Genomic DNA, 20,453 nt, shown 5'->3' with positions numbered 1-20,453 from the left:
TGCCTCCATATTACTAGAAAGTACTAGAAAAGTCTCCCTTTTCTGGTTTTAAATAAAGTGCTGGAAAAGTTAAATATGATGATTAGATTTTCATACTCTGATTTCACTTAAATTTTATGTTGATTCATAGGATAGGATGCTTTAGTAAGTATTCTCTTTTGTTCTAAACTGAGCTGGTCCAGTCAGATAAATGCTGTGGCCCTGAGTGCAGCTCAGATGATCAGTATTCTGCAGTGAGTTATTCACCTTCTGGCACACCAAGGAAATAGGGAGCATGATGTAATATTCTACTTGAACCAGGCTACTTGATTATTGTCCCATCAATCACCTAAGTATGCATTTTCTTCATCATGAGGGCAAATTAGTTGATGTGCACCACTTAGAAAATGCATTGCAGTCTGTTTAAATGATCTTTGACAACACTACCAAAAACTTATGTCCCCAGTCACAAGAGGGAAAATAACATGGAAATACTGAGGGGTAACTTTCATTTACCCCTCCAAGGTGTCCATATCTTTTAAAAATTTTCTTAGCAAATGGTGGTGAAACTTGACATTTGGGTAGCTGTTTTTGATGTAGATGTATTCATAAGCGAATGTGTCAGTGTCGTATTTTGTATTATTTTGTGCAGCTAAGACCGGCAAAGGACTTTGTTCGATATTTTCGCCATCTTTTGTGCAGTGGGATGCATTGACCTTCTTCATGGAGAGTGTGATGAGCCAGCTTTTCCGAACAATGGAACCTGAGGTTTGTGTGAATGATGAGGGAAGGAAACAGATTTTCGATAGGCTCTTCATCCAGCTGCCAGCTAGTGCCCACATGAGCAAACTTTTTTCTCCCAAATGGAGGTAACCATCATTGAGTCAAATAAAAGAACTTGAGAAATGATAGCACAAATATGTCTTAAGGCGGCTTTAGCCCTCCAGTGTCCGTTCGAGTATAGCTAAACTTCTGCAATGATTGCACACTCTTGTCCTATACCTTTTATCTTCTGATCAGTTTGGTGCCGAAATAAAAACTGTCTTACGATTACTCAAGAACTGAGTATTCACAGCCTTGTTTGGTAGAGATTGAATAGATTTACATGATCTCCACTCATGGTTGATCTCGTATCCTGAGATTGCAATCCTTTACTTGAGATTGTACAAGGAGAGAAAAAACTACATATCAATGAGATTGCTTTTTGTTTTTCAAAATTTCCACTTCCTCTCTATTCCTGGGTTGTCAACACTTTTTAAAATTCTTTGCATATGTTATTGATCACGTGTGAATTTTGGGAAACGTAGGGTGACTAATGACAACTCCTGTAAGGCTTTATTCAGATTTTTAATAGCAAAATACAGGCATCAACAGCTTGTATATTGTGCTGCCTATCAAAGCAGGAGCTGATCTGTCTCAGTCTAACTTAGGGTTGCACCTTGTTTTGAGTTCCAGACGCTGGACCGCTGTTCACACATTTGGTTTCTTGTGCAATCTCAGGATCTTTCTAGTGCTGTTCCAGAGTTTGGTAAGGAATTAAATCCAGTGTACAGGGCCCATCTCCTCTTTATTCCTTCACTTTTTTAGTGAAACCATGTTGACAGTCCAGTTCAAGTATTATTAAATTAGGTCATTTTCATCCCTGTGAAGCTGGATATTTGTTGCCACAATTTCATCTATTTTTCACCTGGCCAGTTGTGTAGTTCTTGGTTCTAAGTCCGTCATGGCTCCTGATTTTTTTTTTGTACAAGCACCTTGCTCTCCGTATGGGTTGCATTACTGGGCTTCATCACTACATTAAACTCAACTTGTGAATATGAAAATTAAGATAAAAAATCTAAAAAGCAGCAAATGCTGGGAATACTCAGCAGCATTTGTGGTAAGAGATGCAGTTAGTGTTTCAGTTTTGGGATCTTTCACCTGACATGATCATTGTAACTGATTTTCTTTTCATAAAGAGTCCTGGACACTAATTGTTAATTGTGCTTTCTCCACAGATGTTGCCCACTGAGTATTTCCTGCATTTTCCATTTTTATAATTAATTTTTTTAAGCCCATCATCCTTACTGGAGCATAGGCTGTCCCTGGTCCAGTCTTTCAAATTATCCACAGGTGTAACCCATCGTCTCCCAGGGATACAGTCCTGATGAAGGGTCTTGGGCCAAAATGTTGACTGTACTTCTTCCTATAAATGCTGCCTGGCCTGCTGTGTTCCACCAACATTTTGTGTGTGTTGTCTCCCAGGGATGAAGTCTTTGGAGCTTCTGTTGGTGTTTCTGCAGTTCTGGGTTTTTATGAGATGTGGTTGCTCACCACATGCCCGATCCTTCTCCTTTTGCAGCCGGGTTTGGAACTGTCCATGGTTGAGTTCTGTTTTTAATAGTGCCTCAAATTATCTCTTACTGGTGTATCAACAGCCAGCTCTTCTACTTACTGTTGAGATGCTGGATACCATTTGGGGATGCTTACAGTGAATTTATTTCTAATAGTGAGCTAACTTCCCAATGTATTATTGCCACTAAGTGAAGCTGAGAGTATGTTTAAAAAGGGAAATTGTCCCCATCTCATCTAGGTCATGTTCCATCCTGTAGTTGTGTTTATTTCACAATTTTAATTTTCACCTAAGGCTTCATTAAAAACAAAAATCCTGTTTTAGAATCCAGTGGTTGATTAATCCTAGGTATTTGGGTCTTGTTTTTAGTTTTATACTTAGATCTTGGAGAACTTCTCAGGAGCATTATATGTGATGACCTCCGGAAGTCTGTAGGCTGTCCATTTTTCTGAGATTTCTGCTTCAACCCTTTGCACCGTGCACAACATTTTTACCATAGCAGAGGAGTGAATCAACTAAGTATGGAAAGTGAGGAGGACACAGTTAAGATTTTGAAAATACAATCAAAGAAAATATTTGTGGAAACATATTGAAGCTGTTCAATTGTGAATTGCAATTTTGATTCTTCATAAAATAGTTCTGATTCTAAATGTAACTGCAATTTAATAAACTCAAATCAATGCATTATGCTTGTTATTGTGTGACATAAATTGGAAACCAAACTTATTGTTTTTGCAGCAACTTCCAGTGGCAGATGGGATAGAACTTCTGAAAGCTGTTTTAAGTTATCAGACCCATGACCCCCTCATCCTGTCTTGCATCCTGACAGCTGTGTCCACACTTTCTCCCTTCCTTCTCCACGATGCCACGGTTCTGCCACAAGTTCTTGAAAAGGTATATTTACGTGTCTGTTTTAATGTAAGCTAATTTTAAAAAAAACATAGTGAGCACAGTATGAAAGTTAATAACTGGAAGGTATCCTGATCAGTAGATGGTGAACACTATTGCTTCATGTGTTGGGAACCCTGACGAAACTCAGTGGTCTGATTGGTGTTTTTTTTAAAAAAAGTGATTTATTTGGCTTCATCTGGAAGCATCATTCTACTAAAATGGTAGGAAGCATAATTTTGATGAAGTTGCGAAAATGGTAAGGGGTGTATTTGCAATTAGAATATTTGTTGTGCTACTGAATGGTGAAGATGAGTGGATAACAAAGCCGAACATTTGGAGGTTTCAGTGTTCTATTTTGATCCTGTGCTCTCAGGTAAAAAAAATAATGTCTGCATTCTTATTTTACAATGTGATGGCATTAGATTTAATTAACAATGGGGAAAATGAGGATGGCCAATTAATTAAATGGTATTTTCCTTCCATCTTTACTGCAGAGGCAACAATTAATGTCATAGGAATGGCTGTAAGTAGGGTATTGGAAGGAAGGGAACAGCCCAAGAAAATCTGCAATCACTAGGGGAGTGGTACTGAGTAAATTCTTAGAGCTGCTGGCTGATGAGTGTTGTGACAGACTTTGTCCTAAGATCTTAAAATAAGTATATAGTGATGTATTGACTCAAATTTTCCTACATTCCCTTGATTTGGGGAAGGTTCAATTAGTTTGGAAAACAATAAAGAAACTTAATTTCAAAAAAAAGGGGGAGTTAAACAACACAGCACCAGCTTGTATCTATTTAAAGTCATGATTGCAGGGTATTTACATAAACTCAGCATGGATATGCAATGTCACCATGGCCTTGTGAACAGGAAATGATGCATGACCACTTTGAATTAGTAACAAACAGTTTGGATAATGGTTAACAGGTGGTTGTGTTGTACTTGGATTTCCAGAGTGCATTAATATACTGCTGTGTCAAAGGGTATTGCAGAAAATAAGACTGTAGTATTGGAGGTAATTTATTCGTATAGATAGAAGATCGGCTGGCAAGAACAAAAGAGTTGGCATAAATAGTTCTCTTTCTGGGTGACAAAAGTTTAACAACTGGTGAGGTAGAATTGCAGTATGATTTAATGCTGTCTAACGTATGTAAATGAAAACACTGGAGATGTGCTTGCTAAATTGGTAGCATAGTAGCTAACAATGCTTTATAGTACCAGCAACCCTGGGTTCAATTCCTGCCACTGCCTGTAAGGAGTTGTATGTTCTTCCTTTGACCTTGTGTTTTCTCTGGGTACTTTGGTTCCTCCCACAGTCGAAGGACGTACTGGTTAGTAGGTTAATTGACCATTGTAAATTGTCCCATGATTAGACTTGGGTTAAATCAGGGGTTGCTGGGTGGTGTGGCTTGAAGAACTGGAAGGTTCTCAAATAAATCTGCTAAACAAAGGGAATAAGATAAGACTACAAAAAGAAAGAGATGGGTTAAATCAATGGGCAAAGATTTGGCAAATTGAGTAAAATGTGAGAAATTTTCCTCAAGTGAAAAAGATGCATGCCAGCTGAATAGGGAGATACAGGGGCTTAGGATGTTATAATAACATGATCGGCATAATGTTAGTATCTGGCTATTGAAAACAGCGAGGAAAGCTGACAGAGTTATTGCTAAATGCAAAGGGAATCAAATAGAAGAAAAGGAGATAATGTAATTGCATACAGAGTTAAATATGTCATCTGGAGTAATTCATACAGTAGTCTCCTTATTTAGAGAAGGAAATGAATTGGTTGGAATTCAAAAATTATTGGACAAACATTTTGAATGAACTGGGAGAAATTATCTTATGAAGGAAAATTTGTATTTGCTTGAGTTTAGAAGATGGAGAGGGGCTTGATTAGAATATTTAAGAATCTTGCAAATCTTGACAGAATGTTGACCTTTTAAAACTAATTAGGTGAAACTCTTTCTGATGATGAGTCTTTGGAATCTGCTGCAGAGACTTCCAAATGGATCGCTGAAGCATAGTTTCAAAGTTCAAAAAATGTTTGAAGTAAATTTATTATCAAACTACAGATGCCACCATATACAACCCTGAGATTCATTGTCTTGTGGGCATTCACAGTAAATACAAAGAAACACAATAGAAACAATAAAAGACCACACACAAGATGGAAAAATAGCCAAAGTGCAAGAGAAAACAAACTGTACAAATAGAAAAAAAATCATGAACATGAGATAAAGACTCCTTAAAAGTGAGACCATAGGTTGTTGGAACAGCTCATTGTTGGGGTGATTTGAAGTAATCCCCACTGGTTCAAGAGCCTGATGGTTGTGGTGTTATAACTGTTACTGAACTTGGTGGTGTGAATCGAAGCTCCTATACATTCTTCCTAATAGTAGCAGTGAGAAGAGAGCTTGACCTGGATGGTAGGGATCCATGATGATGGATGCTGCTTTCCAGTGATAAGGCTCCTTGTAGATCTGCTCATAGTGGGGAGGGCTTTACCCATGATGGACTGGGTTGTATTCACTACTTTTTGTAGCATTTTCTGTCCAAGGGCATGGTTTCTATGCCAGGCTGTGATGCAACTAGTTAGTATACTCTCCTCTGCACACCTATAGAAGTTTGTCACAGTTTTAGGTGACATGTCAAATCTTTGCAAACTTCTTAAAAAAAAAATGTAGCAGGCCTGCTGTGCTTTGTTTGTAATTGCACTCACCTGCTGGATGCATGACAGATCCTCTAAAATGGTAAGAGTGTAGAACAAACTTCCAACAGTTGTGGGTTTGATTGTAAACCTTAAAAGAAGTTTGGATACGTACATGGTTGGGAGGGGGATGGAAGGCTATGGTTCAAAGTTCAAAGTATATTTTATTATCAAAATACATTTAACTCACTATATAGAACCCAGAGTTTTATTTTCTTGTGGGCATACTCAATAAATCTAATGAATAATAACCATAACAGAATCAATAACAGTCTGCTCAAGTAGGATGTTCAACCAGAATTCAGAAGACAAAAATGTGCAAATACAAAATAAGAAATAATAATAAATAAGCAATAAATATTGAGAACATGAGAAGAAGAGTCCTTGGAAGTTAGTCCATTGGTTGTGGGAATATTTCAATAATAGAGCAAGTGAATCCTTTGGTTCAAGAGCCAGATGGTTGAGGGGTAGTAACTGTTCCTGAACCTGGTGGTGTGAGTCCTGAGGCTTTTGAACCACCTTCCCTATGTCCTGGACTGTGGGGGTCCCTGATAATGGATGCTGCTTTCCTGTGACAGTGTTTTTGTGTATATGTGCTCAATGGTGGGGAGGACTTTATCTGTGATGGACTGGGCCATATCCACTAATTTTTGTTTCCATACCAGGCTGTGATGCAGCTGGTCAATATACTTTCCACCATGCATCTATAGAAGGTTTGACAAAGTTTTAGATGTCATGCTGAATCTTTGTTTACTCCAAAGGAAGTAGAGGTGCTGCTGTGCTTGTTTTGTAATTGCACTTGTGAGCTGGACCCAGGACAGGTCCTCTGAGAGCTGTCTCTGTGATGGTTGTAGGAGTTGATTCTGTAACTGTAGGAAGTGGCTCCAACAACTCTGGACACCTCTCTTCTGGACACGTTAGCATCAGGAACAGTGCTTGGCAAGCTGCTCAATCTGTTGATCTATCACAAGCCATGATTAGTCATCCTCTTGAACTTGGATCTTGTAATTCTAGTGAGATGGAAATGGACCCTAAACCCTGTGCTTTCAAAATATCCATCATTTAGTAGGAATGCAGTACTATATGAAATTTGATGTAAACAACAACACACACAAAATGCTGGTAGAACACAGCAGGCTAGGCAGCATCTATAGGGAGAAGCGATGTCGGCGTTTTGGGCAGAGACCCTTCGTCAGGACTAACCGAAAGGAAAGATAGTAAGAGATTTGAAAGTAGAGGGGGGGAGGGGGAAATGCGAAATGATAGGAGTAGACCGGAGGGGGTGGGATGAAGCTAAGAGCTGGAAAGGTGATTGGCGAAAGTGATACAGAGCTGGAGAAGGGAAAGGGTCATGGGACGGGAGGCCTCAGGAGAAAGAAAGGAGGGGGGGGTGAGCACCAGAGGGAGATGGAGAACAGGCAAACAACTAAATATGTCAGGGATGGGGTAAGAAGGAGAGGAGGGGCATTAACGGAAGTTAGAGAAGTCAATGTTCATGCCATCAGGTTGGAGGCTACCTAGCCGGTATATAAGGTGTTGTTCCTCCAACCTGAGTTTGGATTCATTTTGACAATAGAGGTGGCCATGGATAGACATATCAGAATGGGAATGGGAAATTTGATGTATTAGTTTGAAAATCCGACCTTAATGAAATTAAGTGGTTGTGTTTTATACCTTAAGCTTAATGATTTCCTTTCCTGTCACAGGATAAAGTTATTGAGTTAAATACCTCTGACTGAAGCAAAGTGAATAATATATTAACATTGCTGTCCAGAGATTCAAACACTTGAGAGATCAGAATTTGTCTGTAGTATTTGGTGTTGTATGATCAATTAAGCCTCTGAAATGGTTATTCCTGGTTTTAATCTGATTTGGAAGATGAACTGTAACATTCTTCAATTATTTTAATATATTCTCAATTATATAATTGTATAGGCAGGCCTTGCATGTGTCATTTTGGTTATGGATATTCTTGCTTTAGAGCTTTCACAAATCACCACCCCAAAATTTGAAGTGGAATAAAATTCATCCACAAAATTTGTATTGGTGTGGGTTGGGGGAGAAGAAACATGAAATGAGTTGATAGGTTTTTTGTTTCAACTCATTTCTTGCTTCATGCATAGATGACAACTTAATATTAATAGAAAACTGTGATTTATGGATGATCTAGGAATGCATCCCTCCATTGATATTGGACGTTGTTTGTAATAAGTTGTCCAGTTAATACAGTTTCATAGCCAGTTTGAATCTTCAAATTTGTTTCATTAATTTCCCCAGGTTCTTCACCAAACATTCTTCTCAAGTGATTAATTTTTTTTTGTTTGTATGTTTATGGATTTTTAAATAAGTATTTAGCATTAGTCCAGATAATTTTCATCAACTGTTGAATTAAATTCCACACCATATTCACTTGGCAAGTAAATATAATTGTCATTTGTTTTTAGCTGTTTGCATCTGCTACTTTTGAAGTGGTTGAAGAAAGCCAGGTAGGACAACTTCCCTTGTTATAAGCAAAAATAAGTTGTTTAGCATTTGCTAGCAGGTCTATACTTGTAATGTCCACCTATTGGGGTTGCAGGCTCCAAGGACTAGAGCGGTGAAAAATGTTCGTCGCCATGCATGTTCTTCTATACTGAAGATGTGTCGAGATCACCCAGAACTGATTATGGTAAGTTCCAGAAAGTTGTTATTTTTCTGCAACAGGTATTACATTTGCTTACTGTGAAGGTTACATTGAAACATTGTCTTCTGAAGCCCATTCACAAGATGCGTTACAAAGCATGCGCATTTGCTGACAAATCCAGTCTAAATAACTCTGGTTTGGGCAATTTATTTATTGCGTTTTAACATACACTTTTTTCTGAAGCATTTTAAGTGGTCATACATTTTTCTGATGCTTCATCCTATTTGCTCTTTTTTTCAGAGCTTGGAGACTGTTGTCTGAGTATTTTGGTCACTTTTTATATTAAAGTTACTATAGTGTAGTTTCTCTGCTAGGAAACTTGCCATAGCTGGGGCCTTCAAATGCATGTAAATGTTCCTCTGTCCAGTAAATTTTTGGGTTACTCTAAGCAGGCTAATCTTGAGTCATTTGGACTTGTTTAACTGCAGGACAAATGAGTTGAGGGGCCTTACCTTTGGCTTAGTTGACCCTGCTGAAATTTTTGTTGTTGTTTTTTTTTGGATAAGTTATACTGCAACTATGACATTGATAACCAGATATTTTATCAATGTTGTATACTTATAAATTTTGAAAGTGGCAAATGGGATTGAGGCAATAGTTTCTCTAAAAGGAATTATGGTCTTTGAAGTTAAGTAATCAGAAAGACCATAAGGTATCTTGTAGGAGCAGGATTAGGCTATTTGGCTTATTGAATCTGTTCCAGTATTCTATGATGGCTGATTTGTTTTCCCTTTCAACCCCATTCTCTTGCCTTCTCCCCGTAATCTTTGCCCTGACTAATCAATAACCCATCAACCTCTGCTTTAAATGTGCTTAATGACTTGGTCTTCATAGCTGACTATGGCAACAAATTCCACAGATTCACCAACCTCTGGCTAAAGAAAATTCCTCCATCTCTGTTCTAAAGGTACGTCCCTCTATTCTGAGGCTGTGCACTCTAGACTATTTGAAACATCCTCTCCACATTCCACTCTATCTAGGCCTTTCAATATTTAATAGGTTTCAATGAAATTTCTTCTTAACTCCAGCTAGTATAGCCATAAAGCCATCAGATGCTCCTCATATGCTGACCCTTTCATTCCTCATATCATTCTCATGAACCACCTGGATCTTCTCCAATGCCAGCACGTCTCGTATTAGAAAAGGGGCCCAAAAGTACTTAGAATACTCCCAAGTGTGGTCTGACCGATGCCATATAAAGCCTTACATTATTGGTTGTGTATTTTAGCCATCTCAAAATGTCTGCTAACATTATATTTGCTTTCTTTAATACAGACTCAGCCAGCAAGTTAACGTTTATGGAATCCTGCACAAGGATTCAATAGACTCTTTGCATCTCCAGATTTAAAATTTTTTTCCCCCCTTTTATTCCTTTTATAAAGGGTGTAGTGTTCTCGCTCAGGTGTAAGAGAACTCTGAACTAAACACCGAGGTAAACCGTAGTCAATGAAAACAGGATCGCAGTAAGATTAATCGTTTACTGTTCACTCTTCCACATTAACGTATGGTGAAAACTGTTGATAAAACAATACAAAATTTGTACAGTATTTGTTTCCTTCTTGATATCACATTTACATCGTAAATACTTGCAAAAGTAAACTACAACAACTACATTACATTAAAATGCAGCATACAGTCAGAATCTACCTACACCATTGACTGCTTTAAATACACTTCAACACAAACTATCTGCAACTCTTTAACTAACGAAAACATAAACCTTATCAACCGTCATTACTTTTAACAGAATCAGCATTAACATTTTTAATTCAACACATCGATAATCTCATGAACTTACGGCATTGCTTCACTATGTTTCTAATGTGTAGAAAGACAACTTTTCTTGCGCTGATCCTGCACATGTGAGTCCCCTCCTTCCCGTTTCTCCAAACCGGTATTTTCCCACAAGACGCGGCGAAACAGGGTGTGACGTCATCACATGCCGCGATATATCACAGACAATAAATTTACTTTAAACAATCCTAACTTTAACTAAAAAATGCTAACAAACGAATTACTAAAGCGAAAATGTTATAAACTAAACAAATGCCATAAAGGCAACACAAAGGGTATAGTCTACCCTTTGTTCCTTTCATCAAAGTGTACGACTATACACTTTCTTGTACTGTATTTCATCTGCCGCCACTTTGTTCATTTTCTTAAACTGTTGAAGTCCCACTAATTCCTCAACACAAACTGACCCTCCACCAATCTTTGTATCGTTCACACACTTGGCTGCAAAACCATCAATTCCATCGTCTAGATCATTGACATAAAATGTGAAAAGGTGTGGTCCAAACATTGACCCCTGTGGAACGTCTATAGTCGTCGGCAGAAATAGGTGCCCTTTATCCTCACTCTTTGTCTCTTACCAGTAGGCTAATCTATTCATGCTGGTATTCTTTCTGTAATACTATTTGCTCTTAACTTGCTAAGTAGCCTCATCTTATCAAAGGCCTTCTGAAAATCCAAGTAGATAACATCTGCTAATTCTCTTTAGTCTTATCCTATTTCCTCAAAGAATTCCAACAGGTTTGTCAGAGAAGATTTCCCCTTAAGGCAGCTGTGTACCTCAAAGTATCCTGAAGCCTATAATTTCTTTAGCATCCATCCCTTAAAGAGTGGATTTTCCAGTCCTCCAGAACAATTTCAGAATCCAGTGATTGTTGAAAGTTCACTACTCGTGCCTCCACAATCCACAGCTACCACTTTTAGGGTCCGGGGTCCATCTGGTCTGGGTGACTTATCCACTTCCAGATCTTTCAGCTTTCCAAGCACCTTCTGCTACACTCACTTCCACCCCGTGGCATTTTTGATTTTCTGAAATAGTGCTAGAGTCTTCCAAGGTGAAGACCAGCACAAAATACTTAGTTCATTACCATTTCTTTGACCCACAGGACACGGTGGGGTGCTGGTGTTATCTTTTCAAAGAAAGCTTATCTGGATCAATAAATGTGCCAGTGTTGAGTAAGAACATAGTTAGTACAAGGGCTTGGAATTTCAAATGTCTGACACTTTTGCTATGTTAGATTTTTAATTTGACCAAGGATGAGATGCAGGTTGATGTGATAGTAAGGAAGGAAAATGAAATGTCAGCACTCATTTCAAGAGGACTAGAATATAAAAGCAAGGGTGTAATTGCTGAGGCTTTATAAGTTATTGGTCAGATTGCGCTTGGCGTAATGTGAGCAGTTTTGGTCTCCTTATCTAAGAAAGGATATGCTGGAATTGGAGAGAGTCCAGAGGAGAGTGAGCACAATAATGAAAGGGTTAATCTGTGAGGGGTATTTGATGGCTTTGTGCCTTTACTTGCTGGATAAGAATGAGGAGGGATCTCAGAGAAATCTAACAAATATTGAAAGTCTGAGATAATGTGAACATGAAGAGCATGAGGAACTAATTTCACAATAGATACCCGTGATATTAAACCCGATTCTGATTCTGCATGTTCCCAATAGTGGAAGAGTCTAGGACCAGAAGGCACAATCTCAGAATAGAAAGATGTCTCTTCAGAATAGAGATGAGGAGGAATTTCTTTAACCAGCAGATTGTTTTTTCTGTGGAATTCATTGCCATGGACACCATGGAGTCCAAGCCATTGAATGTATTTAAAGCAGAGGTTGATGGATGCTTGATTAGTATGAGTGGCAAAGGTTATGAGGTTAAGAGGGATGGAATCACAAACAAAAGAAAATCTCCAGAGGCTGGAAATCCAAGTAATACACACAAAATGCTGGAGGAATACAGCAGACCAATTGTAATCGACGAAACGTTGATTGCACTCTTTTTTCCATAGCGACTGCCTGGCCTGCTGATGATGATGACGTCGACTCAGGCCTGAGAGGCCAGTGTTGGGCATTTTCATGCCTTACAAGGCGCGGAACAAAAGACTGTGGCGTTCCACTCCTCACACAGATATTTTCGCAGTATTTTTCTTTATCTTACGAGGTCGAGTTGCGAGCTCGCACTCAACCTGGCATGGATAGAAAGTGTACTTGGGAACGGCCCGACTAGATTCGAACCTAGGAACCTCCGTTCTAGAGTCCGGCGCTGCTGTCACTGCGCCACTGGCCTGCTGAGTTACTCCAGCATTTTATGTGTGTTGCTGAGAGGGAAAATAAATCAGCCATGGTGGAGCAGACTCGATGGAGATTGGATAGAAGTATACAAAATTATGAAGGAAATAGGGTAAATGTAAGCAAGCTTTTTTCACTGAGGTTGAGTGTGACTAGAACTAGTGGTCATAGGTTAAGGGTGAAAGGGGTGTGAGTGTGGAATGAGCTACTAGCAGAAGTAGTGGACACATGTTCAATTGCATCATTTAGAGAAGTTTCAGTACATGAATTGGAGGGGTATGGACCAAGTGCAGAGCGAAGGGTCTAGACAATAGTTTGTGTGGTCTAGATGGGCCAAAGGGCCTTTTTCTGTGCTCTGTGACTTTGACTTTCTTTATGTTTATGCAGCAGTTGTTGCCATTGTCCTTTCATTATAAAGCGTCCATTGTAATTTTCACCGGATCCATCAGGATTCCTTACCAGCAAACATGTTCCTTTCCCCTTCTCTCTCTTTCCAGCATTTAAAAGATTACCTCCAAAGTGACTCTTTGCGCTTCTGTCTCATTCTATCATTCCCCATGCGTGGCACTTTCCCCTGAAACCACAGGAGATTCACCACCTGTCCTTCACTTCTTCCCCTCCCCCCTCCCTTCCCACTATTCTGGACCCAAACAATCTTTCCAGCTAAGATGGTGATTAAGTTGCACTTCCATTCCAGCATGTACATTAATTGTAGTACCACGTTTCCTTTTCCACTCTGGAGAGACCAAATGCAAAGTGATCACTTTCTGAAACAACTGCAGTCATCTTCAGAAATTACTTTGAGCATCCTGCCACTTCAATCCATAATTTCATTCTGACTAATCTGTCCTTGTAGCTTCCTGCACTGTTGCAACAATTCAAAATGCAAACTGAAGTAACAATAGCCCATTATCTTTTTGGGTATATTGCAGCCTACTATTGAATTCTCCAACTTTAGGTAACATCAGATTTCTTCCTCTCTGCAATAAATATCATTTTGTACTTAACCTGTCATCTTTCTTTTCCTGTGCATAGCTTGTCCTGCTGGATATACCTTAAAATGCCAGAACCACATTAGCAACAAGTTACACAGTTATGGTAGTTTAATCTGATCCGACAACCATTCACTGCATCCACCACCACTGCATAGTAGGAAAAATCTGGTCTCTGTAAGATGCACTGCAGCTGCCCACCAAGACTCCTTGGGCAGCAAGTATGTGTCTTCCAAATTTATGAACTGTATTAGCTGGAAATTTGAGAAGTGCAATTGGGGATGGGTAATTTAATGCTGTTTCAACCTGTGAGGTTCATAACCAACACTTCAATGTAGAAAGAAGAAAATTGACAAGTGACTTGATTTTATTGGAGCAATTCTATTTGTTCCCCTGTTGCCTCACCCTCCCTCTGCTACTACCTAGACTAGCTTATTTCTGTTTCTGGTCTGTTGAAAGGCTTCTAATCAGAAAAATTAACTGTTTGTCTCTCTTGGATGATTCCAGGCCTGTTTAGTTTTTTTTTCTACCATTAAAAATTGTGTTTCATTGACTTGGCTTTTCTTGTCTTGCCTGTGTGCTTCTGGTCTGCCAGGCAGGATCCACAACATTTTCATTAAACCTTGGATCAGTGAAAGGAGTTAATGTGCTGATGACTGTTGTCATTGAGTTCTTTAAGTTTACTCTTCTTTCCAACTGACAACTATTGTGTGTTTCGCAATTCCGATGAAAGGTCAGTTGTTTATCTTCTCACAGTTGCTGCCTGATCTGCTTAGAATTTTTCAGTGTTTTCTGTTACTTGCCTCAGAGACTTGGTCTGACCCTGAGCTCACTGACCCTCCACTGTTGATTCTTTGGAGTTTCTTTCTGACCAAATTGATTTCCTGCAGGTGCTCTGAATGTTTCCTTGCATGTTGCAAAGACATGCTGGTAGGTTAATTGACATAGGGCAGCATGCAGTCCAAAACTGTCAAAAGAATAAGAGTAAGAGAATAATTGGTGGGCAAATGAGGAAAAATAAGCTGGAGGAGAGAATGAGGAAGGGGGAAATCAAACCAACGTGTGCCAGCCCAGAACTGATGGGCTGAATGATGGCCTCCGGTGTTACAATAAATCTTTAATGGATTGCAGTGGAAAATAATGAGGTAATGAAATGCTGTTCATATTCTATGCAATAGGATTTATTATTTTGCATCTGAATTGTAAAAGTGTATCTAAATCTTTTGTTTATATTTAGCCAGTCTTTGAAATGTTCTATGCCCATGTCAAACGTCTACAACAAGATGAAAGGCAACTTACACAGTTAGAGAAATGTGCTTTAATGGAATCGTTAGTTCTTCTGAGCAATCAGTTCAAGAATTATGAACGACAGAAAGCTTTCCTGGAGGAGCTCATGGCCCCTGTCACTAACCTTTGGTTGTCTGAGGAAATGCAAAGGTATATTTTTTGTGTATCTGACTATTTTGTATAGTTACTTTAATATATCTATGAATATTTATAACTATAAGAAGCCAAGTCATTGACTTGAGCATTTGAGATTAAGTAAGATGAGATGTTTAATATTGTGACCTAGATGCATAATAAGGATGCTGGCAACCTTTTAAGAAATAAGCGTACAAATATAATTGGGTAGTGATTTAAATCGCTCAAATTTTTGAAATATTTGAGGCAAGGAAAGAGAAGCCATGGGAAAGTGAATTCATGTTGGCACTAATTTGGAATGCATCATGAACAGCTAGATGTAGTCTAGACGGGGTATTCAAGAGGTTAATACAAAGGAAGTGTCAAGAAGAGTTGGTAATTTTCTTATTGAAATCTTTATTTTTCTTTATTTTTTTTGGAGATGTGAAAGATGGTTGTATTTACTTAGATGAGGACCCTTTAACAAAAAAAATCACGACATATGCCAGTGATATTAAACCTGATTCTGATCTGATTTTGACTCCTAATTGTTAAATTTTAAGAACTTAATATTATTAAGAGCAAACTTGAAAAATTAGTCTGAAGAGTGAGATTTCTATTTGAAGCCAATTTCAGCAATTTAGTGACTTGAGCTTCAAGCACAAGATAACCAATGAGTGTGACTTGAGGCTGTTATCTTGCATTGGTATAATACACTTAAGGATCACTTTGTGTTGCAGTGTGCTGTCAGATCCAGCGATGTTTCTTTCATACATTGGTGCAGATGTCACTCCCGATGATCCAATTCGAGAAGATCCTGCAGGCATCAATAGATCTAGGGTACGTGCATGTTTATTGTTAAGTAATTGCAAAGGAAGTACAGTTATTTGTGTGGATTCTACCTGGAAATGCTTAATTCAATATCATCAAACTGACAGCTGTCGATTTTGGAACAACTGGAGAACCATTTTAGTTTTAAGACTCCACTAATCTCTATCCTGCTAACGTGTAGATGTTATGGTTCATTTCATCAAAAATTATCTTTTATTCAATCCTAAATTTAGAAGCCATTTAACAAAGGAATCCATCTTAAGGGATGGTCATGGAAAATATCAAGGCCTGCTGTTCACTGTCCATGGTGAAGACTTCAACCAGTATATCTGAACAAAATATTACAAAAAAATAACTCCAGAACTGTAAGGTGTTTTTTCTTTAAGTTGGGAGGGAAATATTTAAAGAGCTGATGAAATGGCTTTTTAAATTGCCAAGACATGAAATAAAATGATTGTGGCGTGGTGACTTGTAGTGGGGTGTGAATTCAGGCAAAATGGTTGTCTAATATTTATTAGGTGACAGTGAAAAACATTGTTTTAGAAAGTGCTTCATTTGTTTGTGGCATTGTTTCATTATGGTGGACAGAATATGCTCTGTTGGGATGTTGTGGAGTAGCTTGTATGATTCAGAATTGTAATAAGATGCTGAAGCCAGTTAATGATTGTTGCATTTCCTTCAGATGTTATTGGCCAGTTGCCACAATTGTGCCTTTTGTGATGGAAATGTTGAAAAGAGGAAGACTTCCTTCTGAAAATTGTTTTTCTGCTGTTAGTAGCCTGAAGGGTCTGGTCAGATATTGTAGAGGTGAAAGGTCGGTCAGATATTGTCGAGGTCAGAGGTCAAACCTGATCTGTCCAATGATTCTACATTGTTTGTAGAAAGAGCTTTGTAGTTTTGTTTTCTGGTAAAGACAAGGTATCAGAAGGTGGTGAGATTTAATTGTGTATCTGCTATTTTGTCTCCAAAATTTAAAAAGTGTCTGCTTGGTATGTAGAAATTTTGCAGAGTGCCTGTGTGCAGTATTACGTTTGGATATTCTTTGTACTTTCATGCACGTTGCCAGCGTTTTCAATGCACAGTATTCCATCTTGAAGCATCTTGTCCCTAACTATTGCAATAGTTGCAATCAGGATTTGTCACTGTAGTAACCTGGAGGTATTGAGCCACAGGTACTACTGGTAAAGGTCAATTCAGTTTTTGCCAGAGTTTTCTTCATCTCTGCTTTTTACCTTATTTTGACAGATCAGCTTGTGTGTTTACACCATACTTGGAGTTGTGAAGCGGGCTCGCTGGCCTACTGACCTGGAGGAGGCAAAGGCCGGAGGGTTCGTGGTTGGATTCACACCCAGCGGGTCTCCGATCTACCGCAACGCCTGCGCTGAGCATGTCATCAAACTTCTTGACAACCTGCTCGCCCTGATAAGGTGAATCAAGTTGGACAAGAGTAGCAGCACATAAACCAAAGGCATTGCACTAACACTGGATTTAGGCCGGCAACGTGGTCTTACACCAGTGAAAAACAAACAAACAAGTGCACTTATCAGCCAGTCTGCATAGTGCTCTTTTACCTATTCCTTAATTTGAGTTTGGATGTTGTTGCTTGAAATCTTGTATTGCAGGTTATTGAGCAATAATTGAGACAGTGTGATTTGTTTTGCATAAATTACCATTTAGTTCTAAACGTAGATCATGTCCCAATTCAAAAGTTCCCTTGCTTAACTTTAATTTTTCTTTGAAGTTTTGTTTTATTTTTACACTAAGGGGAAAATTCAGGTATGTATCCAGGTAAGTTAGTTCTTTTGGACTTGCTGGTGACCATACTGGATGGAGCAAATTCCTAATGACTATTCAGATTTTTGAGTAGGATTCTATCAGATTTTGAAAATTGGCCTTTTTGATCACAGTAACTCTTCACACAAGTTCAAAAGTAATTTACTTGCATCATGAAATCTGGAAGTTGGAAAGCCTATTCTGTTTATTTTTAAAATAAAAATGACGATGCATTTTCTTCAAAGCATTGTATGGTAATTTGCCTTAACATATTTTCCTATTCATGATTAACGAGAATAGAATTTAAATCCTGGCATAATATATTAAATACATTGATATCATTTTTTGTATCATTTGCACAAGTTGACCTGCAACTAAAATATATTTTAAAATACTTAAGTCCTGTATTCTCTGGAAATAATTTTTCATGTGCATTCTTGAGCCCTTTCTTGTTGAAATTATAAAACAATTGCTAAATGTTTTAATTTACTTAAAAGCCAGTTTATTTGGTGAATCCTTCCATTTCATTTTTCCCCCTGCATAGTTTAGCAAAATGTATGGAAATCCTAGATTTTAAATAAAATTACACATAAATACAGCCTGTTTTAATTATAAGCATATTTTGTATTTAGACTTTTATAATTTTTATCCATGTTGAGATGCAGCTTAGACACTTGTGCAAACATGCCTCCCAAAAATAGTGAATCTGTTAATGAGATTGACATATTTATAATAATCCTATAAATGAGTTCCATTTATTTACTTAACTAGGATTAATGAGAAACATTAGCATTTAGGCTATCTAGTTGAATTTGAGCACAGTGGGTAAGTTTAAATTATTTCTGCAGTATCAGTAAAGAATGGAACACCTAATCTAGTTAGGAGGGGGGATGAAAACTAGGGCTATCAATGTGCTACACTTCTACACTTCTTTGTGGCAACTGGTTCCATTTGTTCAAACACCAAAAATCATTTTCTGACTATTTCTATATGAATTATGCTGCTTAATGTATTGTAGACTTCAGTTGCCTCTTCCCATTAATAGCTGGTACCAGCTATTAATGGCTAAGTTTTCCTGGAGACACTTGAGTCACTTCATTGTGTTTGGAAAATTAATGGGATTGAAAGCAGTAATCAACAACTTAGTTTGTTTGCAGATGCAGAATATCAAATTGCATTGCATGGCAACTTTGTATATACAGTGGATTCCAGCTAATGTGGACCCATAGAACCAGTATATTTTGGCCCTGTTAAGTAGCTGTTGAGGTTTCATGGATATATTTAAAACAATATTTTATAAAAAGACAAACTACCATTTAGCTGAGTAACAAATTATGTATTGAAATGAAACACACAACAAATTGGAACACTATGTGTGCTTCTATAGTACCATAAACTGTTCCTAACATTTGTTGGCGGGGGAATTAATCCAGTGTATGCTGCCATGAATGGGATGCCCAGGGAGGAGTAGCATATCTGTTGAAGGGGCTTGTGTCCATTCTGGAGCAACTTTGGTCCCCACCAGATACTTGGCTCATATCTGTGACTCCAGGTAGCTGTTTGCATATGACTGCAGCCACACCCTGGTCAGTCGCTTCAATAAGTGGGCTAAACAAGGTGAGGGTAGTTCAACCAACTCTCTCTCTTGAGATCCACTGCCAATCTGATTTTCCCAATTGATGTGCATGTTGAAATCTCCCATGACTATCATAACATTGCCCTTTTGATACTCCTTTTCTGTTTCCCGATGTAATCTGTGTTCCAAGTCCCAGCTACTGTTGGGAGGCCTGTATCTGCCTTTTCTATTTCCGGTTGTAGTCTGTGGCCCACGTCCCAGTTACTGTTGGGAGACCTGTATATAACTGCCATCAGGGTCCTTCTACTGTTAACTTGGCCCAGAATGATTCAACATATTTCAATCTGATCTTTCTTCTGATTTGATGCTATTGTTTACCAGCAGAGCCATGCCACCTCCTCTGCCTACCTTTCTCTCCCTCTGATAAAAGTATAATCTTGGACATTCTGCTCCCAACTACAACCATCCTTCAACCACGATTCAGTGATTGCCAAAACATCATACCTGGCAATCTGTAATAGTGCAACAAGATCGTCTACCTTATTTCTTGTACTCCGTGCATTGAAATATAACACTTTGAGTACTGTATTTACCACCGTTTCTGCATCCCTCCTATCATCTGCCTGACCTTCCAGACAGTCGTCTGCAAGCCATCTTTTTTTTAACCATCCATCCTGAGTTCCTTCACTCCGGTTTCCATCCCCCTGTCAATTAGTTTAAGCCCTCCCCAATAGCTCTAACAAACCTGCCCGTGAGAATATTGGACCCCCTTAGATTCAGGTGCAACCTGTCCCTTTTGTGCAGGTCATGCCTCCCCTAGAGGAGATCCCAATGATCCTAGAACCTGAAGCCCTGCCCACTGCACCAGCTTCTCAGCCACGCGTTAACCTGCCAAATTATCCTGTTTCTAGCCTCACTGGTGTGGCACAGGCAGCAATCCAGAAATTACTACCTGGGAGGTCCTGCTTCTCAGCTTTCTGCCATGTCTCTAAATTCTCTTTCAGGACCTCTTTGCTTTTCATTGGCGCCAATATATACCAAGACATCTGGCTCCTCTCCCTCCCCCTCCAAAATGCCAAAATTATATCTCAATTTAAATATTTCAATTTCATTAAGAACCGTTCTAGTTTTTCCTAATTTCACTGTAAAATTAGTTTATTTGTGGTAAGTCTATACATGTATCTTTTTAAAAAGATTAACTATTTAAGCTTTCAC

The 20,453-nt window shown here is 38.6% G+C and overlaps 1 protein-coding gene across 1 annotated transcript in view; it reads left to right on the top strand.

Annotated features, from left to right (window-relative positions):
• The window catches only part of xpo5 (exportin 5), a 115,996-nt gene that overhangs the window by 51,715 nt on the left and 43,828 nt on the right, over positions 1-20,453 (top strand). Inside the window, exons 14-20 of the mRNA XM_073050614.1 lie at positions 632-747; positions 3,050-3,205; positions 8,351-8,392; positions 8,485-8,574; positions 14,895-15,094; positions 15,799-15,898; positions 17,135-17,316. Coding sequence (XP_072906715.1) covers positions 632-747; positions 3,050-3,205; positions 8,351-8,392; positions 8,485-8,574; positions 14,895-15,094; positions 15,799-15,898; positions 17,135-17,316 — 886 coding nt within the window. The remainder of the gene's footprint in view (positions 1-631; positions 748-3,049; positions 3,206-8,350; positions 8,393-8,484; positions 8,575-14,894; positions 15,095-15,798; positions 15,899-17,134; positions 17,317-20,453) is intronic.

This window comes from Hemitrygon akajei, chromosome 7, assembly GCF_048418815.1.
Source record: "Hemitrygon akajei chromosome 7, sHemAka1.3, whole genome shotgun sequence".
Lineage (NCBI taxonomy): Eukaryota > Metazoa > Chordata > Chondrichthyes > Myliobatiformes > Dasyatidae > Hemitrygon > Hemitrygon akajei.
Note: the sequence above shows the minus strand (reverse complement) of the source record. Positions and strands in the feature narration are given on the sequence as shown.